This window comes from Natrix helvetica, assembly GCF_964273705.1.
Source record: "Natrix helvetica genome assembly, chromosome: 9".
NCBI lineage: Eukaryota > Metazoa > Chordata > Lepidosauria > Squamata > Natricidae > Natrix > Natrix helvetica.
Genome location: NC_138560.1, coordinates 12,993,693 through 13,016,145, shown reverse-complemented (window position 1 = coordinate 13,016,145; position 22,453 = coordinate 12,993,693). Strand labels below are relative to the sequence as shown.

Sequence of the window (22,453 nt, the reverse complement as noted above, 5' to 3'; positions counted from 1 at the left end):
ATATATAGATTTATGTTAAAAATATGGAAATAATAGGTACAAACACGATACTGTATAAACAAGACCTAAATGGTTGTAACTAGATGGCATAATAATATGTATATTGTAAAAAATTGTGGATACAAACAGTATATTGCTGTCACAAAGCTGAAACTGATGTAAAATGAAGAAAACTGTATGGTAAAAATATTTTAAAAAACGAAATGTGCTAGAATGCAACCCCCATTCCTGGCAGGATAATAATCTTGACCAGGTATGGTGGAATTGCAGAAAAATAAATAATAAAATAAATAAATAAATAAATAAATAAATAAATAAATATTTTTGTTTATTTTTAAAATAAAATTTGTAGAAGAGATGGAAAGAGGTTTCTGAAATAGGAAGTCCTTTCAGCACCTAGGCTAAAAGATAGTGTTCTATCGCCCTCTAGTGGCCAAAAGGGCTTCAGTGCAGCCATCCTTGTTATGAAATCCAGGTTAGGGTTAGATCAGGGGTATTGGCAACTTTAAGACTCGTGGACTTCAACTCCCAGAATTCCTCAAGCCAGCTTCAGATCACCATGGTTCAAGCTATTTTGACTGGAGAACTCTGGGAGTTGAAGTCCGAAGGTCTTGAAGTCACCATAGTTCAAGCTATGCTGGCTGGGGAATTCTGGGAGTTGAAGTCCACAGGTCTTAAGTTGCCAAGTGTGCTGAGGAATTCTGGGAGTTGAAGTCCACAAGTCCTCAAGTAGCCAAGGTTGGAGACCCCTTAGGCTCCTGAGATAATGTTATGTAATGTTTCTTTAGGATATAAGATTATTCCCAGAAGTGTGTCGGAAGGAAAAACAATACAGCTTCTTTTACTGGAAAATGGATTTGCTCAATATACAGTTCTGCTCTTGTGGGCAAAATCCAAACCTTTATGATTTAAAATAATAAAAATGGAGCTTAATCAGATCATGCTGAATAAAAAACTTGATACCGAAGCAGATTTCTCACTTTTCTAGAAACGTGGACTAGAAACTTAAAAGGCTAAAAACTTAAAAGACGGCGACTCTTAGACTCTGCCAATGCACCCTTTCGTTCCCGTTTGGCTTTCCTTATCCAATGGCCTCTTACTTTTGGGACTGGGGATGTGTGAGAGCGTGGTTCCTTTGCCTTTCGGTGTTCGGAATTCTGGGATGCGCTGCTGGGCGGTTCCTTCCAGATCCAGTTTTCTCTTGGCCTAAGAAAAGGAGAAACGGAGACTGCCACTGTTAGCTTTCTGGGGAAAAAGCCACGCACAAGCACACCTTTGTGGCTCCCAACATCTGCAATACGTCCTATCCATTTCTCTTCAATCCACAGCGTGTTGCAACATTTCTTTACCTAGCCTCCAGGATCCAATCTGGCTTCCCCATGTAATAAAATAAGATTGCAGGATCCATTTCTGGGTTTTAGTATCTGTTTGCACCCCCACCCATTCGAAGGGCATGCTCCTATATTCCGAAGCACTCCACGGGGTTCGATTCTCCCCCCTGCCAATAAAAATGTATTGCTGTGCTAAAGTCTTGCAGTAATCTGTTCCAGCGTGATGACCTCCAGATGTGTGGGACTACAATTCCCATGCTTCCCCCCCCCAATCAGGACACCCAATGGGGTAAGCGAGTCAAAGGCCAGAATATCTGTTCCCTTGGCTTTCTTAAAGTACACATGCAATTCCTAGAGTGATATCATCTGGAATGAATGCTCAAACCTATTTCCTGCGTGGAAGTTGGCTGAAATGGTCCCATTTCAATTTTGGTATCTCTGCCCCCTGCCAACCTTTTCACAAAGTATGTTTTCCATTATTATATGTTTGCTGCGTTTTTCTTGTCCCCGTTAACGGTAAGGAGCTCCAGTCTGCTTGCATGGGGTGTGGTAAAGAAACAGATGAACTAAAGAGACAGGCAGTCCTTGACTTATAACAGTTCATTTAGAGCAGTATCCGATCACCAGGACCAGAGGCTTAGTCTTCCGAGCTTTCGGACTCGTGCTAGAACTCATCCTCGGGGAACTTCTCTCTACCAAAATGTGTGCCTTGTGCTGCCAAGACCTCAGCTCCTACATGCCTGGTAAGCGAGTGGTAAATCAGCACGCCTGTTGACTAACAATGGGTCTCTTTCCCAGGCTTCAAACTGGCTATTTTGGGACCTGCTCGGCCAACAATCTTAGTAGCTGCGAAACTGAATGCATGCCTTTATTCATTCCAATGTTTGTTTAGTGACCATTTTAAGTTGCAACGGCACTGAAAAAAAGTGACTTATGACCCTTTTTCACCCTTAACCACCGTTGCCACATCCCCATGGTCACGGGATCAAAATTCAGACGCTTGGCAACTGACTCATATTTATGACGGTTGCGGTGTTCCCGGGGTCAATGCAACCCCCTTTTGCAATCTCCTGACACGCAAAGACAACGGGGAAGCCAGACTCACAGAACGACTGTGTCACTAACTTAAGAACTGCCGCGATCCTCTTAACAACGGTGGCAAGAAAGGTTGTAAAATGGGACAAAGCTCACTTAACAACTGTCTCGCTTGACAACAGAAACGTTGGGCTCAATTGTCGCCGTGAGTCGAGGACTACCTGTAAAGATGAAAAGTGGGCTAGCCTGCATATGGAGGGGGCACCCTTCTCTTTTGCCAGGGGTGTCCAAACTTGGGAACTTTAAGACTTGTGGACTTCAACTCCCAGAATTCCCCAGCCAGCATGGCTGGCTGGGGAATTCTGGGAGTTGAAGTCCACAAGTCTTAAAGTTCCCAAGTTTGGACACCCCTGTCTTTTGCCAACACACTTAAGCACACTGAAAATCTGGATGCCCAGAGACTTTCCCCAAGAAGAATACTGTGTGGTGTGTGTAGAAATGAAGGAAAGAGACATATATGAAACATGAAGATAGCTGGAAGACAGCTGTCATTAAACAAAGAACCAAGTCACGAAAAGCCAAATGCCAGCTCAATGGAAGAGTTCTCTAGTTGCAACCAGGAACGAGCAGTCGAGTAAAACAAGAACAGGCAGATATTCACCCCTCCTACTCACTAGGATTGGATGGCAGAAAGCTGACAGAACACCGGAAGCTGGTGTTCTCCCCTTCAGCCTGCCAACCTCCCTTTTTTAAAAATAAAAATTGAAATAATAATGAAACCAAAGTCAAGCCCAGCAACATAGTTGCATTTCCTGTCCTCTTCCCCACTTGGGAGGAACAAAAGAGAAGCCCCTAAAACCTCCCACCCTAGAGCTCTCCTTTCCTCCTCTTCTTTAGGAAAAAAGGAAGGGATTCAGTGTAGCTTTTTTGAACAATTTGCTACCAAACTGGCAAAGGGCCAGGACAACAGACTCTTGTTGCTGATATCAGTGTTTCAATCGGTCCAGCCTGCACCAAGACACAATTTTGTTTTTATTGCCAAGTATTTGGGGAAGAAGATACTTGGTTCCGGGGTGGATAAAAATCGATTTAAAAAAAAAAGTTTTAAAAAGTCAGATTTTTAATTTTTTAAAAAAAATCAAATTCATTTAAATAAAATGCTTTTGGAGTAAAACTCTATCTAAAGGTAGTTTTCTACTTAAGATACATTAATAATTTAGTTTATTCAGCATGAAATAGTGTTTAGTTACCATATTTTTTGGAGTATAAGACACACCGGTGTATAAGATGCACCAAGATTTCGAAGAGGTAGGAAATATAAGGTTTTTGTCCTCCCCGATCCCCCAGGAACACTCTGCAATCTTCAGCAGGGCTGGGGCAAAACGCCCCCCTTTTTCACCGAAATGGGGGCATTTTTCCCTTTCCCCCCCAGCCCTGCTGAAGCCTGCAGAGTGCTTCTGGGGGGTGGGGAAAGATAAAAACACCCTCATTTTTGCAAAAAACGGCCCGTTTTTTGCCCATTTGCCACAAAAATGGGATGCAGGGGTGGAGCTTCGGGAGGACAAAAATGGCTGTTTTTGGTGTATAAGATGCACCAACATTTCCACGCTCTTTTTTGGGGGGGGGGGAGAAAGGTGCATCTTATACTCTGAAAAATACGGTTTGTAGCATGAGGGCTGTATATTCTGCAATCGTTACATTTTTGGTAAACTCGTTCAATGAATCCAAGCTCTGCAAGCTAAATGGGAAATCTGTGTTTTGTTTGCAAATAATAATAATAATATTAAAGATTCTAAGTACCAGCAAGAATGAGTCCTTACATTTAAAGAGCACCTGTCCTTTCAGGTCCATCATGGCAGCGCCTGTTAGCGGGCATCCACTCACCTGCTGCCTGCCACGCCCCTCACCTTGTTGTGTCACTGCCGCGTCACCAGCTGTCCCATTACAGTGACTGGGACTGTCGGTGAGTCGACAGAGAAGGGGCCGCTGCAGGGCAGAGACAAACAGTTACTCTTTAAAAAGTATGATTTAAATGGAGTTGATTTAAATCAAGCCTTTTTACTAGTCATTTAAATTGTGATTTTAATCGACTTGATTAAAATCGAATCCACCCTGCATGATTCCAAAGAAAAACTTTAGACCGGGGCTCTCCAAGCATGGCAATTTTTAAGACCTCTGTAACTTCAACTCCCAGAATCCCACAGCCGGTTGTGTGTCACTTTTTTTCAGTGCCGCTGTAACTTCAAACCATCACTAAATGAACTGCTGTAAGTTGAGGACTACATGTAGTGGAATTGGATGGAATGTCCTTAGGAATGATCTCTTTAGAGCAGGGGTCAGCAACATGTGGCTCTTTCATCCTTCTGCTGCGACTCCCTGTCACCGGTCAGTAAAAGGAAAAAGGATGCCACACTAGAAGGAGATAATGGTGGGGAAAGCAGACTTCCTGTCAGTAAAAGGACGGCACACTAGGAGAAGACTCTTATGGTGGTGGAACCGGACTTCTGGTCAGCAAAGGAAAACGGATGCCACGCTAGGAGGAGACTCTATGGTGGGGAAACCGGACTTCCATTCGATAAAAGGACGCTGCGCTAGGAGACTCTATGGTGGCGGAACCGGACTTCCAGTCGATAAAAGGACGCTGCGCTAGGAGGAGACTCTATGGTGGCGGAACCGGACTTCCAGTCGATAAAAAGACGCTGCGCTAGGAGGAGACTCTATGGTGGGGAAACCAGACTTCCAGTCGATAAAAGGACGCTGCGCTAGGAGGAGACTCTATGGTGGCGGAACCGGACTTCCAGTTGGCTCCAGAATTGAACGGGGGGCTTCCGGTTAGGACCTTTGTGGCTCTTTGAGTGTTTAAGGTTGCCGACCCCTGCTTTAGCGTGCTATAAACCAAAGGAATCTTCACCAACAGATCAAGAAGATAATTCATTAAAAAGCGTAACCATCTGGCAAGCACCTCCCTCCTGGCGAAGACTCTGTGTGTGCATTTCAAACAGCTCTGAGAAAGCGTAATGCTCAATAGTAGGCACCTGCAGGAGGTTTACCACCTACTTGTTGTTATTATCAAGATGCAATGGAGCAGCTGTTAACAGTTCTCTGAAGCCACCCCAAAGCAGAGCAAGGATCTCTTAACAGTCCGAGAGAGGAGAGGCGTTCAAGTGAAGCAAACATCTGTTCCTTCCATAAAACGCAAAATTAAGCAGACCGTTGTGGTCGGTGCAAAAAGTTGGTGCTACCTGCAGGTCACCAAATAAATGCTGCTTCTGCTGTGCAGATTGGCTTCCCCTTTCGATTTTCCAAGCGTGACAAATGCTTCCTTGGATTCTGCACTTTTGGCCAACTCAAGGTCTGAAGCGTAACATTTGCCGATCTCAGCAACTTTCAAATAGGAATTTGCCCTTTTATGTTCAAGGCTGGTTTGCTGGCTGGGGAATTCTGGGAGTGGAAGTCCACACACCTTAAAAGTTGCTGAGATGGAGAAATGGTGGCCTAAGGCAGCCTTTCTTAACTGTGGCAACTAGAAGACCTGTGGACTTCAACTCCCAGAATTCCCCAGCCAGCTTAGCATAGCATTCTGGAAGTTGAAGTCCACAGGACTTCAGATCGCCACAGTTCAAGCTATTCTGGCTGGGGAATTCTGGGAGTTCGAAGTCCACAGGTCTTCAAGTCACCAAAGTTAAGAAACGCTGGTTTAGGGGTTTACAGGCCCTGACTTTCAGAATTAAATCTGCAACCATGCCAGAGACCCATCAAGCCCCTCTCTTCACCATTAGAGAGGTAAGGTAAAGGTTCCCCTCGCACACATGTATTAGTCGTTCCTGACTCTAGGGGGCAGTGTCATCTCCGTTTCAAAGCCGAAGAGCCAGCGCTATCCGAAGACGTCTCCATGGTCATGTGGCCGGCATGACTAAACACCAAAGGCACACAGAACGCTGTTTCCTTCCCACCAAAGGTTCCTATTTTTCTACTTGCATTTTTACGTGCTTTCGAACTGTTAGGTTGGCAGAAGCTGGGACAAGTAACGGGAGCTCACTCCGTTCCGCGGCGCTAGGGATTCGAACCCCTGAACTGCCGACCTTTCTGATCGACAAGCTCAGCATCTTAGCCACTGAGCCACCGTGTCCCTCCACTAGAGAGGTAGAGACACTAATTAAACATTACACCTGATCCAAAAAGTCTTCAACTGTTGGGCCAAAGAAAGAGAAGATCCCTCTCTTGCATCTTTCCCAGTGGAGCAAAATAAGAAGGGGAAAAGAGCCATCGGGGGGAAAAAAGCAAGTTTTTTTTTTAAGCAGCCTGTTTTATGGCTTCCTGCCCACTTCCTGCCACTCAGCCTGTCAGCTCCCACAGCAGCTGCTATTCCCCGCAAGTGCTTCCTTTCGGATACTGGATCGCTTGGTGATGACAGAAAACTAGGCCGCTGGTCCTCCAGGGAGCCAAACAACGAAGGGGAGGACCCCGGCATAGCAGCCCCCCAATCTACGGGACCCTCTACTCTGAATAAATGCCAGAAACATTGGATTTTCAGAAATAGGGACTGCCTCTTTCTGATTCTTCCCTAAGAGAGACATACACAGCTGGCCCTCAACTTAAAACTCTTTGTTTAGCAACAATTCAAAGTTGCAACAGCCATGAAAAGGGACTCGCGATCAGTCCTCGTACTTATGACTGTCACGTCTCCAAGGTCATAGGATCATGGTTTGGGCGCTTGTGCATTTACAATGTCCGCCTTGACCCACGATCATCGTTTCTCACTTTCCCAGCCAGTTTCGGACAAGCTAAGACAACAGGGAAGTTTGCAAGTTCTATGTCTTGCTTAACAACATGGCCAAAAAAAAAAAAAAAGGTTGTGAAATCAGGGAATGATCCCACGATGCCTCGCTTAACGTCTACAATGCTTAATGATGAATTTTCCAGTCTCTTTTTGGTCGTAAGAGGAGGGCTGCAGAATATTGAAAGAAGTATCCTACACAATTTGATTTTGTCCCGAAGGTGCTTTTTTCGAAAGGCAACTGGACTTTCCTGCTTTTATCCTTGAGGATGTTTCGCTCCTCATCCAAGAAGCTTCTCCTGTTCTGAAATGTCTTCAAAAAGCAGGAAAGGTCCAAAGTCAGAACTGGAGAAGCTTCTTGGATGAGAAGCGAAATATCTTCAAGGAAAAAAAGCAAGAAAGTCCCGTTTCCTTTTGAAAAAAGCATCTTTGGGGCAACCATGACCGGATAACTGAGAATCTCCATAGACAAAATTTGATTTTGTAACTCTAGTGCAGGGGTGTCCAAACTTGGGAACTTTAAGACTTGTGGACTTCAACTCCCAGAATTCCCCAGCCAGCCATGCTGGCTGGGGAATTCTGAGAGTTGAAGTCCACAAGTCTTAAAGTTCCCAAGTTTGGACACCCCTGCTCTAGTGAGATACCTCTGCCCACCTACCCATTAGTGTACACTCAACAACAAATGTCACTTGGGCTCTCCTGGCAAAGGAAGTAACTGGACAAACTAGGAAGTCTCCCAACCTGTTTTGAAATTCTGCTTCTTAGTGTTACATCCAAACTAGGACAGACCAAGGTCTGTTTTCTCTCTTGCAAATCTAGGCACAGAAGTGTGCTCTGCACTTTTAAGACTGAACAGTGAAATATTTTTATTTCTACCTGGAAACCACCGCTGGACTTTGTTCTTGATGAAACCTTGACTTCCGGTTTTACCAATTAGATTTGTTGTTATAGAAATGGCCTAGTTCAAACTACTATGTAAAATGTTGAGGTTTGATGTTAATGCCTTATTCCAGCGATGGCGAACCTTTTTTGGCTCGCATGCCGCAAGTGGGGGGAGCGCAGGGGGGTCATGTGCAGGCGTGCCGTACCCATAATGCAATGTGCAACCCCCCCAGTGCGCATGCGCGTACAACAGGCGCTCCCCCCCATTTTTACATGCTTTTTTCGCCCTCCCCAGGCTCCAGAGGCTTTATAGGAGCCTGGGGAGGGCGAAAAGAGCCTCCCCTGCCCCCCCGGAGACCCTCTGGAGGCTTCAGGGATCGTCTGGAGGCCTCCCTGAAGCCTTCGGAACGCTTAAAACGGCCCTCCGAGCAAACGGGAAGTCACTGAAGGCTCTGGAGGGCCTCCGGGGGGGGGCGGGGGCTCTTTTCGCCCTCCCCAGGCTCCTATAAAGCCTCTGGAGCCTGGGGAGGGCGAAAAATGGCTTTTAAAAATGGTGAACTCAGCTGGCCAGCGCGCACATGCGCTGACAAATGGCGCGTGCCATAGGTTCACCATCACTGCCTTATTCTACTGCACCAAACGGAGTCGGAAATCAATGCTCTTTTTTCTTTCTTTCCCCCTTCTTTTTCTCACTTTTCCTTTCCCTATTTTTCCTAACTGTTTGCTTTTGTATTTTCTTTGTACACTACAACCGAAACTAATGAAACAATTGTTAAAAAAAGACTGGAGCGGGCAATGAATGGAAGCAAGAGGGCTAAGCGTGCTCACAATTTGAAAATCAAGTCACAGTTCAAGATCTGAGTTAGAGATTTGAAAAACCAAGCCACAGTCAGAGGGAGATATGAAATCCAAAGGATTGCAACGAGAGGGTTATGGAAGACAAACAGTTATTTGAAATCATTTATTGCCTACTTCTTCAGTTGTATCAGCGTTCATCCTGAACAGATTACAAGGCAGGTCTTTAAGTTGCTATGACGGAGAAACATTTCTCTATGACGTAGACCAGGGGTGTCCAAACTTGGGAACTTTAAGACTTGTGGACGGGGATGGGGAATTCTGGGAGTTGAAGTCCACAAGTCTTAAAGTTCCCAAGTTTGGACATTCCTGACGTAGAAATTTTAAAAGGGTACAAGAATACTGATTGAAATGTCTGAGTAATTTCCTAAACAAATTGACAGAACTGCTTGAATCTATTTTCCAACTTTGGCCTCAATTTTGTTGCTGTTCAAAAAATACAGGAACAAGCCTGAATAAATAGTCCTCGACTTATGACCCCAGTTGGGACCAGAATTGTGCGATCTGTGAAGCAAGGTGGCTAAGTGAGTCGTACCTGATTTTATGACCCCCCCCTTTTTTTTGCCACGATTGTTAAGCAAATCACTGCAGTTGTTAAATGCACCATCTGGTTGTTAAGCGAATCTGGTCTCCTCCATTGACTTTGCTTGTCAGGAATCCCCTGGGAAGGTCACGCATGGCGATCACATGACCCCAGGATGCTGCAACCGTCTTGAACAAGCAGAGGTTGCCAAGCCCCCAAATTCTGATCACATGACCCTCAATGACCATAAGTGCGAGAAACAGTCTTATAAGTTACTTTTTCCACTGCTGTTGTAGTTTCAAATGGTCCTTAAGTGAATGGTTGTAAGTCAAGGACTACCTGTCCATCAAAACCCTTGTTTCTAAATTAGTATGGAATGGAATAACAGAGTTGGAAGGACCTTGGAGGTCTTCTAGTCCAACCCCCTGCTTAGGCAAGAAACCCTACACCACTTCAGACAAATGGTTATCCAACATCTTCTTAGAAATTTCCATTGTTGGAGCATTCACAACTTCTGGAGGCAAGCTGTTCCACTGATTAATTGTTCTAACTGTTAGGAAATTTCTCCTCAGTTCTAAGTTGCTTCTCTCCTTCATTAGTTTCCACCCATTGCTTCTTGTTCTACCCTCAGGTGCTTTGAAGAATAGCTTGACTCCCTCTTCTTTGGGGCAGCCTCTGAGATATTGGAACACTGCTATCATGTCTCCCCTAGTCCTTCTTTTCATTAAACTAGACATACCCAGTTCCTGCAACCGTTCCTCATGTGTTTTAGTATCCAGTCCCCTAATCCTCTTTGTTGCTCTTCTCTGCACTCTTTCTAGAGTCTCCACATCTTTTTTACATCGTGGCGACCAAAACTGGATGCAGCATTCCAAGTGTGGCCTTACCAAGGCATGATAAAGTGGTATTAACACTTCACGTGATCTTGATACTATCCCTCTGTTGATGCAGCCTAGAACTGTGTAGGTGGGTGCCTAAATTTTAAATAAAGCCTGAGAATGGCCTTGGCGGATTGAGAGATACCACTCAAGTTTACACATAGGCTCACTCCCATGAAACAGGAAATGCAGAAACACACACACACACCTCTCCTCAATTCAGACCGTGTTTTTTTGGTACCCCTGTGGTTAAAGGCAGACACATGGGAAACACCGGCCAAACCGTCACCACAGTCAGTCAGATCTGCGACACCTCATCCGAGGTTGCTTTTGCAATATCTTCTGTCTTTTTTCCTCTTTTCATTTTGTCAACGGAGCAAATGACAGAAGAAGACTCACCGGAGGCTCAATTTCTCTGCCCTTCCCCAAAAGCTGCATCTGTCGGCCACCAAAAGAGGATGGCCAGAGCAGGTGCCCTCAAGGCCAGGGGTCTCCAACCTTGGCAAATGGAAGACCTGTGGACTTCCAACTCCTGGAATTCCTCAGCCAGCTTTGCCAAGGTTGGAGACCCCTGGCCTTGAGGGCACCAACTACCCAGGGAAAGGGGGTCAAGCAGTCCAAAGGCAAGATGGCAGGGATCCTTCCCCAGTTCAGAGTTAGGTAACAGACTCTAGTCCTCGGTTGCAGGAATTGGGCCTGGCTAGTCTAACGAAAAGGACTAGGGGAGACATGATAGCAGTGTTCCAATACTTGAGGGGCTACCACAAAGAAGAGGGGAGGGGGGCGGTCCATCCTCTTTTTCAAAGCACCAGAAGGCAAGACAAGAAACAATGGATGGAAATTAATCAAGGAGAGAAGCAACCTAGAACTAAGGAGAAATTTCCTGACAGTGATAACAATTAACCAGTGGAAGAGCTTGTCTGCAGAAATTGTGGGTACTCCATCACTGGAGGCTTTTAAGAAGAGATTGGACACCCATTTGTCTGGAATGGTATAGGGTCCCCTCCTTAATCAGAAGGTTGGACTAGAAGACCTCCAAGATCCTTTCCAACTGCGTAATTCTGTTCTCTCCCTTTCTCTCGCCTCCCTTCTTCCTGGAAAGTTTATTCACAAGGAAACTTATGATTACCAACAATTAAAAGGAAGAATCAGTGGAACGGATTGACTTCAGAAGTTGTGCGCACTCAATCACTGGTGGTTTACAAGAAGAGATTGGACAATCATTTGTCTGGAACGGTAGGCTCGAGAGGGGGGTTGGACTAGAAGACCTCCAAGGTCCCATCCAATTCTGTCATTCGGAAATCTTCTCCAACGCCACCATTTGAAAGCAAGGAAAAAGAGGTGCTGGGTTGGGTGTTTTTTTTTTTTTTTTTTAAAAGGGAACCTTTCTTCTCCACCCCCCCAAATTCCCTTCGCCTGCAAGAGGGGAGGCCAAGCTTTTGAACAATCTCCAGCCTCCACAGCATGTGCCCAAGACAACAGTTGCCAGCCCCTCCCGGCCCCCCATCTCCCGCCGCCTGCAAGCGAAGAGAAGCCGTGCATTCACACACACACACACCCCTGGGTGCCAGGATTGTAGGAGAAAAAGGGGACAAAAGGAAGTATTCGGAGCAGTCCCGGGAGCAGCTGTTTTGTCTGGCCCAATGTAGCGTGATCATGTCACTCCCTCCACCCCAGGCCACATTAGCCTCTTGACAGCTGGCCAGCCAAGCTGCTGCCTTGATAATGGGACTGTGGGGAGGAGGCGCGGGGGGGGGGAGGAAGCCCTCTCTTTTCATCCCCTTGGCTTTCCAGATCCACAGCAAGGCCAAGAAGGGGTAGGAGCCAGGGAGGGGCGGGCAGCCCCCTCTCCCCGGGGCTGAAGGTGGTAAACCGAGTTGCACTAGGAGGAGGCCTTTTCTGAACCAAAATACATTTATGCGCATTAATTTTACTTGCAAGCGGTTCAGAAGATTTGGGGAGGGGGCACAGGAAAGCGAAAAAAAAAAGTCTCGGCTCTCGTTCCAATAATGGCATTATTAAGAGGCAATTTCTCCAACACAGCCTTCACCCGAGGGGGGGGTGAGTGGGAGGAATGGGAGGCTGGGGACTTGCCATTCTCCCATAATCCTTTGGGAATGGGGCAGACCCCCCCCCCAAGAGGCCATGTGTGGGGGGGGGAGAGGGGGTAAAGAGAGCGGAAAAATCATTCCAGATCTTTGATTAATAAAATATCCCCAGAATAAATCTGTTCATTCCAGCAGCTATGACAATTCCAGGAAGGCTGCAATTAAGTGAAAGTTTGAATAGCGTTGTGTTTGATCCAGTGGAAATTTGTAAGTAGGGTGCGTTTAATGCCAGCCAAAATTTAGTTAGTTGAAGACGAGTTTGTTGCCCAGTTGCTCTGGGGTTTTAGACATGAATTGCTGTGTCTCCATTCAAGGAAAGCTCAAAAAAAAAAAAAAAAAGGTTCATTTTGAAGAGCTTATAGATCACCTTCGACTTACAACCACTATAGGGACTAGAATTTCTGTTCCTAAGCAAGGCAGTTGTTAAGCGAGTTGTGTCTGATTTTATGACCCTTTTTTTTGCCGCTGTTGTTAATAGCAATAGCACTTAGGCTTATATACAGCTCTCTCTAAACGTTTTACAGAGTCACCATATTGCCCCCAACAATTTGGGTCCTTGTTTTACCAACCTCAGAAGGATGAGTCAACCTTTAGTCGATGAGAATCGAACTTTAGACTGTAGGCAGAGTTTGCATGCAATACTGCATTCTAACCACTGCACCATCGCTACACTTCTTAAGTGAACAGCAATAAGACTTATATACCCCTTCAGTGCTTTACAGCTCTCTCTAAGCAGTTTAAATAGTCAGCCTATTGCCCCAACAATCTGGGTCTTCATTTTATCAACCTCGGAAGGATGGAAAGCTGAGTCAAGGATCAAACTCCTGGCTGTAGGCAGAGTTTGCCTGCAAAACTGCATTCTAACCACCGCGCTCCCATGGCTCCTTAAGCGAATCCGGCTTCCCCCATTGGCTTTGCTTATCGGAAGCCAGCTGGGAAAGTCACAAAAGGGTAGTGGATATTTTTGTGGCTAACCATGTTGCGCGATTTTAGCCTGCTTGGTGCATGAAGACAACCTCTGCGCGTGTGAGTGCATTTAAAGAAATTTGGCGGAATGGTCTGCAGACAGGTCTTCCCCAGTGGTGTAATCCTCTGCATAGTCTGCTACCGGTTCGGTGAGTCTGCGCTTTGCGCGTGCAGCGCTAAAAAAAGGAACATTTTGAAGCCTTCCAAGTCTGCGAAGGTAAGTAGAGAGGCGAAAGGGGGGGGGAATCCGCTGTGCCCCGCGATTTAGATCAGCTAGAAAGCAGGAAATCCGACAATTCTAGTTAATATAAATCGTGCATCACAGCTGATCCCTGCCCAGCTGATCGTCGGAAATACCGATTCGCTCACGGGCAAACCGGTCCGAACTGGTACCATTTCACCCCTGGTCTTCTCCCACTCCCAACTTTGCTGAACAGACACGTCTTGCCCTTAACTCAACCTCTCTCATTCCTCTAAAACTCAGACACACACACACACCCTTCGCAGGGTGTGGGAACACTTCTGCTGAATTATCACACAACACCGCATGGGTGATGCACACACCCTCTGCGTCTCTTTCTCACACACAAACCTAGCCAAGGACGGTCTCCTTCAAGAGCAAGCCCAAAAGCCGGCCACCACGTTGTCATTCTGTCTGTCTCCTTTGGGGGCTAATGTCAACACAGGGAGTCACTCCACTGCGCCCAGTAAGATCTGTTGATGGGGTAGTAATTGCACCAAAGATACAAACAGTTGAACCACTCAGAGGAGTGTCAAAAAAAATTAGTCCTAGATTGACGTCGTTATCAGCCTGTTCTCTTGGGCAAGATGGGTGATCACCGTGTGACATGAGAAGCTCATAGGATCGAGTGATTAGATTATCTTGATCTGGTTGTGGCTTAGTTGTGTATGAAGGTTGCTGAATGATCTAGGAAGGAGAATTTGAGGCCCGCTAATCTGCTTCGACTTCTCAGAAGCTTCGGATACCACCAATTCTAAAAGTGGGATTCAGCCAATTGTATTTATTTATTTATTTGCAAAATGTATTGGCTGCCCGTCTTACTTCAAGGTAACTCTGGGCGGCTTGCAATCATCAATATTGGAATATTTCTCCTTAGAAGGGCTGCCTGCAGAAGAGGTTGGGTGACGATCCACAGAAGGTCTGACCAAGTTGATTTTAGGGTTCTCCCAAGATTCCCCCTCATGCTCTGCTCTTCAGCACTTGCATGAAGCTGCCCAGTGAGATTTGTGCCCCAGCCATTCATCTCAAACGTTTTTCTTCCCCTTCTCGCTCTGTTTTCCATGCTTCACCCAAGCGCAAATGACCTCCTTCTTTTCAAAAATGGGCTGAAGGACAGGGGAGCAACTATGGCCCTTTTACAACCTGTGGACTTCAACTCCCAGAATTCCTGAAATTTCATGGCGGTCCCGTGGTCATGTGACCACAATTTTCAACTTTCTCTCTCTTTTTTTTGTCAACTCCTGATATTTCTGGTTTCCGGTAGGAAACACCCATTGGATAAAAATGGGCTTGCTTAATGACCTTAACCACTGCTGTGTTTACTTAACAACTGTCACCAAAATTGCGTCTGGTCCTTTGGTGATCTGCTTAACAACCGCAATGACTTACGGCTGTAATTCCAGGCTCAATGATGGGGATAAGCCTGAGAACTGCCTGTAGCTATCCTGGCTGGAGAATAACAAAAGTTTTAATCAATCCAGGGAAATTATAGACCACAAGGTTATCCAGAAAAGACTCCCTCTGGCCATGCGCAGCTCCAGGGCATTCGGTGGGCACCTTTGCGTAACGAGATTGAAGGAGTTTGTCCTGATCTTCGTGGGAGAGTCTTTTCAACTTTCCAGTTTAGTTTACAACCCTGGGATTTTGGGGTGATCTTCCACCTCAGTATTAACCCGGGATGACCCCGCATAGCTTTTCAAGGGATGCTCAGCCGTTAATTCTACAAGATTAACGGACCAATTACACTTGCAGGCAAGATAAGACAAAGATCCTAAAGCGCACACTGTGTTTTTAGTGGATTTACAACTCTATTGTGTCACCAACCTTTTAAAAGAAGCCTTCCCTCCAACGACTGGAAGAATAGGGGAGGGGGGAAGAGTCGTTTTCAAGATTATAAATACTTGCACAATTTTTTTAACCCTTTTGATTAAACGTCTTGAGTAACTTTTGGATTATTAAATGTTCTCCTAAATTTAACTTGTTAAACTTCTAACTAATTTTATGCACACATGCAGACACACATATCAATAAAGGGCATAAGAACAGGAATTGAGTTTTTGAAAAAAAAGCAAAGCACAGACTTATTAAGTGGCATGAAAAAACAGATGATTTTTAAATAAAAATATCTTTTTCTTTAAAAAAAAAAGGATTTGCATCTTCCTTTCCTAAAATGCTATTTTAGGACAACAAAAAATCTTCAGGGAATTGAATCTTAACATTCTCCTTTTCTGCAGGATTTGAACTTTCCTGATCATCATCATCTATATATATAAAAGGCAAATACGACTCACACAGCATCACGAAATCTCCAAAACCACAATGCCTACAAACTTGAAATTTGCCACGTATGTTCCTCTTGGCTTCTAAGTGCTCGCTAAGAAAGGATTTTTCAAAATGACCATCAGATCATTAGTATTTCTTATACAGTAATTAACATGCTCTGATGCTAAGGAGTTCTACTCCCCTTCCCCACCTGAAAAGAACTCTGTTCCAACTGCCAGTTGCCTCACATTCTGTTACCTCAGTTCAAACTGACAGACGTTCCACTCCTTCACTCAGGAGAGGTCTGGGGCTCCTTACAGAACTAAACATCGTACCTCACCAAAATGGCTACGCCTTCCACCTACGGAACTCCTTCCAGACTCAAAGTGGCGGGAGCGAAATTCCCTTATGTGTTTCAATCACTTGACCACCACTGAGCCAATTTCTCCTGCATAGCCTGATCACATGGTTTTGTCACATTTAATTTTTTTTACTACCGGTTCTGTGGGTGTGGCTTGGTGGGCGTGGTGTGGCTTGGTGGGCGTGGCTTGGTGGGCATGACAGGGGAAAGATACTGCAAAATCTCCATTCCCACCCTACTCTGGGGCCAGCCAGAGGTGGCATTTGCCGGTTCTCCCAACTACTCAAAATTTCCACTACGGGTTCTCCAGAACCTGCTGGATTTCAACCCTGCCTCATACCCTGCTTTGGCCAGCAAAGTGCTGCAGGAGACCATCCAGCCCGCCTCCCTTCTCTCCCGCCCGCCACTGGCCGGCCTGTGGAGAACTGCAATGCTGATTTGGCCCTTGAAGAAATCCAGTTTGACACCCGTTATAGATGTAAGACCCTCACTACACTTCTTTAAAAAAAAACACACACACACACACACACAAACACACATGGTTTACTTTGGCTTTGAACCCTATCCTATTTTAATAGGGAAGCTCTCCAGCCTCTGAAAGTTACACATCCCTGATCTTGGGGTTAAGAGTCTTCACCCATTTGGTGCCACGTTTTCATAAGAAAAGTCCATGAAAAGTCCTTGAAACCACATGACTTCTTAGGGCACCGATCCTGACCACAAAAGAACCCCAAAACAGCCTAAGAGCTGCTGAGTAATGATTCGGGAGAATGAAGACTCGCTTACAAGAATGGCAGGAGAAGGTTACAAGATGTCCTTAGATGGGTTCCTCCTCTCCCCTCACTCATTATCCCACCCCGTGGAGAACCTCCTGGCCAGCCCACAGCTTCCTCTTGCAGAGACCGATAAGTCACAGTCTCTCGGAAAAATGCAGCTCCTCTTATGCAACCCGTGTGTTGCAAACCCAAAGCCAGAAAATGGGCTTTTATAATGGGGACTCCCTTCGTGCGTTACAATGATATGCCTCCAGGCAAGGAAAAAAGAGACCGATTTTTCAAGTAGACCGGTTGGGTAGTAGATCACAGGAGTGAGCTCCTTACATTATACATAACGTATCTACTTACCACCGTTTATTTAGTGATCGTTGTGGAGTGACAACAGCACTGAAATAGCAATAGCACTTAGACTTATATATTGCTTTCTACTGCTTTACAGCCCCTCTCTAAGCGGTTTTTCCAGTCAACCTCCTATTGCCCCCCAATTATCTGGGTCCTCCTTTTACCCACCTCGGATGGGTAAAGGATGGAAGGCTGAGTCAACCTGGAGCCTGGTGGGATTTGAACTGCTAAATTGCAGGCAGACGGCAGTCAGAAGTGGCCTGTAGTATTGCCAGTGGTGGGATTCAATTTTTTTTTACTACCGGTTCTATGGGCGTGGCTTTGTGGAGTTGGCAGGGGAAAGATACTGCAAAATCCCATTCCCTCCCTACCCCCACTAACCTACTTTCCAGCTTTGTTCTCCTGCTCAGGGCAACAAAAGAAGATCAGGGAGGCAGCGGGGGCGGGGCCAGCTTATTTGCCGGTTCTTCAAACTACTCAAGATTTCCGCTACCGGTTCTCCAGAACCTGTCAGAACTGGCTGAATACCACCTCTGAGTACTGCACTCTAACCACTGCGCCACCGAGGCTCTAAAGGGGAATTGTAACTATTTTCCACACTTGGCCATGGTTGCAGCATCCCCATGGCCACCTGATTAAAATTCAGACACTTGGCGACCGACTCATATTTATGACCGAGAGGGTCATGGGATCCCCTTTCGCGACCTTCTGACAAGCAAAGTCAATGGGGAACCCAGAGTCGCTCAACAATCATGCTACTATCTTAACAATTGCAGGCTCGCTCGCATTTTGGGGCCTCGCGCAGCGCCCCGTTGTGGGCCTAGAAAGCCTCCTGCACCAACCTGGAAGCAAAAAACAGATGAGGGTGGGGCGCATGTGGGGGGGTCACACACACATGTGCGGGGTGTGCAGGGGGATCAAGCGCGCATTGCATTATGGATGCAGGCACACAGGCACGATTTTGGCCCGCAACAACAAAAAGGTTAGCCATCATTGCATTAGACATATACCTTAGATTTGTGTATATGTTCATATTGGTCACCACTGGGAAAATTAAGGGAGAAAATGGAGATGGAAGCTGCAAGGTGGGAACCTCACACAACTAAAAATATGGCCCCGGGGGGGGGGGGGCATAGCCGTGGTCCACGACAGATGCCCATCCTTCCAAATCTTCTCTCCAGCTTGCCATTCAACTGCCCAGTGAGACGGAGAAGAGAGAGGCACATGGCAGTATGACCGCTCAAGAACATTGTGCTCTCCCAGCCCTTAGGACAGGGGTCAGCAACCTGCGGCTCTGGAGCCGCATGTGGCTCTTTCATCCCTCTGCTGCAGCTCCCCGTCGCCGGCCAGCTCCACAATCAATAGGGTTTTTGGTTAGGACAGGTAGAGGAAAAAGGATGCCGCGCTAGGAGACGACTCTATGGTGTGGGAACACTTCCTGTTGGCTCCAGAATTGAACGGGGGGCTTCCAGTTAGGACCTTTGCGGCTCTTTGAGTGTTTAAGGTTGCCGACCCCTGCCTTAGAGCATGGCTGAGGTGCAGATGTTTGATTCAGGGACCGACTAACAATCTAATCCAACCTCTAAATTGAATCAACTTCCCCCAAGGGGGGAATTAACTCAAGACGAGATTAGCAAACTGAATGGCCTTTTGTACGAAGGCAGAAAAGCGTTTCCTCCTTGCATTAAAAACAACGGTCCAAACTGGGTCAACGTAATTCAAAATTTCAGTTAGGAAATCAGAAGCTATCTACTGTACTTTAATCTCTGAAATCAAGAGAGCAATCTGTCACAATCTACACGCCCTAGAAGATATAACCTGAGGTCTACTGGGATCACCAACAATTGAAACCTCTTGTAAGATCTTTGTGATCTCCTGAGTCATGGTGGTGTGTGTGTGTGTGTGTGTGTGTGTGTGTGTGTGTTCATTCTGCTCATGTCTAGAGCCAGCTCCAGTACCTTCATGGATCATCGATGGCCTTTGGAGTCCAGGCTGAGAACTACAGGCAGTCCTTGACTGATGACAATAATTGTTCTGACCGAGGCTTCCCAAGAGCATGAAGCAAACTCCTTGTCCCAATAAAAAACCCTCTTTTATTAATTGACTGTGAATTCTGCTCATTCACATCCAGCAAAGTCTTTCAAAGGAGGATTTACAGTCACAGACCTTATCTGGCTTGGAGAGCTGCCAGGCCGATATCTGCAAAACTTGGCAAGGAGTCTCGGAGAATCATGAGCCAATTAAGTGAACTAATTGTCTCCTGCAAACTCCACTCCCCTTTCGCTCCTCTTTTATTTCCTCTGGGAGGAGCCATTCATCGTTCACCTGTGGCCTCACTCCCAAGTCGACCCCTGTTCTTTAGCTGTACCCACCAAAGTGGTACCTATTTATCTACTCGCATTGGCATGGTTTCAAACTGACTAACTAACTTCAGCAGTTAGGCGAAGACAGGAGCTCATCCCGTCACACGACGCTCGGGTCACAAACCCGGGCTGTCGGCTTTCCAGCTGACAAGCCCAGCATTTTTAACCCCGAGCCATTGCGCCACCCATTTTGCTGACCTGCACATTAGTTCCACAATTAATCCGCTTAGGTCCCCAAAACAAACCTTTTCATGAGGCGCAGTGGTTAGAGTGCAGTACTGCAGGTTACTTCTGCTACCTGCAATTTGCCAGTTCAAATCTCATCAGGCTCAAGGTTGACTCAAGCCTTCCATGGTGGATAAAATGAGGTGGATAAAATGAGGACCCAGATTGTTGGGGGCAGTAGGCTGACTCTATAAAACTGCTTAGAGAGGGCTGTAAAGCACTGTGAAGCGGTATATAAGTCTAAGTGATATTGCTATTTTCAGATGAACTGAGAGTTGCAACACCCAGAATTCAGATGCAGTGGTACCTCGGTACTTCTCGTTAATAGATTCCGGGAGGCGCGATGAATACCAAAAACGAGTACCAAATTTTCCCCATAAGTAATCACGTAACAAGTCGCAAGGAAGCTGACATCGACAAATTCTAGGTTGTGTGTTGAGTACCAAACAAACGAGGAGTGCTGTGACGAATTTGCCACGTCAAAATGCATCAAGTACCAAACTTTCAAAGCAGTTGAGTACCAAGGTACCACCCTATTCTTTTAAGGAAGGGTGGGGAAGAACTTAACGGCATGATGGCCACAGGGAAGGTGCATCTACTGTGAGATATTTGAAAAACAACTTCGCAGCTGAGAGCAGGTGTTGCCTTCTGCCACCTGGAGCCCCTGTGAGATCATCTGAGCCTTGTGCTTTCCCAGTTCCTCTGCAACGGTGAAGTAGAAACATTCTTCTGAAGAGAGGACTCCCCAGGGGACCATGGTGCTGTGCCATTTACCGTATCTAAGCAATGCCTGCACATATGCAAAACACACGGCTTGGGTAATGACTGACACAAACAGACAGCGAGTCACTTCAAAGAAAGAGACCAAAAAAAAGAACAACAACCCCAGACTGCCCATAAGGCTGAGTGTACCATCCTCCAAACCACATCCATCCTGGCACCAACTCTTTTTGCAAGTCAAGCGAAGTGACTTGCATTTCAAACACTGAACCAGTTTCCTGCAAGAATTGTATACGGACAACGCCTGTGAGTCAGGGTGACCAAGTACAGTCCAGAAGGAAAGTGGAGTCAAAGTGCAAAATGCATCCATAAAACAAGATTCGCCGTCTTCTAGTTCTAACGGCCTAGCGCCTTCCTTTTCTTGGATATGTTCTAGTGAATAAAGAGTAACTGAGCAATTGGGCATTTTCGCACCAGCCCAGTCAACACGGAATAGCACCGTGATGGCAAACCTATGGCACGCTTGCCAGAGGTGGCATGCAGAGCCCTCTATGCGGCCATAGGCACTGTCACCAGCTGTTTTTCCGTTTCTGGCACGCCAGTTGGTCTTTGAGCGTGCCAGAGCACCAGAAACCCAAAGACCAGCTGGCTGGTGCACATGTGCATGCCGGAAAGATGAAGACTATTTGGCCAGTATGTCCATGCGCACCAGCCAGCTGGTCTTTGGGTTTCTGGCATTCTGGCACTTGGTACCAAAAAGATTTACCATCGCTGGAATAGCCCATAAGTGAGTGAACAAGCTGACAGAGCTCCATTGCTTTGTTAGGCTTAGGAGTAGGAGAAATAATCTTTCTGATCCATCTTAACTTGACCGCTACATCTGGGGTGGGGAACAATGACCCCATTATGACTTGTGGACTTCAACTCCCAGAATTCCTGAGGTGGCATGGCCGTCTCAGGAATTCTGGGAGTTGAAGTCCACAAGTCATACAAGTGCTACCATTCCCCACTCCTGTTCTACATTCATGGACCAATTCCCAGAATCCCCTGACTGTCACATCTACTGGCACCAGCATTGGGGGAAATGTTTTTTACAAGCATCACATCAGATTGCATCAAAGAATACACTGACTTTCTGCACGTCTGCGGGTGTGCCCCCCAAAGCATAAATAGTAATAATTGATGCAGCCTTTGGCTTCATAGGATAGATGGCTTTCTTAATACTTCCCCTTTTTTTTTAAAGGGAAAAAAAATACATTTCCAGCTCTAGCACAGGGGCATTTGAAAGTGTAATGGGTGATGCTAAACTCTTCCGAAGCCGTAATGATTGATTATGAGGATTTCTGCTTTGGGCAAAAATATATTCACGAAGAAAGGCCTATTCACGACCCCTACCAAAAATAACACTTTATTTAATATACTAGACCAGGAGTGTCAAACTCGATTTCATTTGAGGGCCGCATCAGAGTTATGTTTGACCTCGGGGTGGGGTGGGAGGGACTGACCAGGTAGTGGTGGCCAGCTTAATGTCACTCGTGTTGGGAGCGCCTAAGAGTTCCGCCAGCGAAAATGGGCTCCTGAGCTCCGTTTTCGGCTGCGACGGCTTCCTGCAACCCTCTGCCAGTGAAAACGGAGCTCGGCACTGTGGGCCGTCCTTCGCTGTTTCCAGGTTGGCCCTGCAGGCCAGATTTAAGCACCCTGTGAGCTGAATCTGTCCCATGGATTTTGAGTTTGACACCCCTGTAGCAACGCAAGCCATTATGGAACATGCAAGGGATGAGTTTACCCTTCGTAAAAGGGGGTTCCCA

General features: G+C 46.2%; 1 protein-coding gene across 1 annotated transcript in view; it reads right to left on the bottom strand.

The window, feature by feature from the left end:
• Window positions 1–22,453, bottom strand: part of E2F2 (E2F transcription factor 2) — a 47,849-nt gene that overhangs the window by 12,341 nt on the left and 13,055 nt on the right. The window contains exon 2 of the mRNA XM_081962796.1: window positions 1,101–1,206. Coding sequence (XP_081818922.1) covers window positions 1,101–1,206 — 106 coding nt within the window. The remainder of the gene's footprint in view (window positions 1–1,100; window positions 1,207–22,453) is intronic.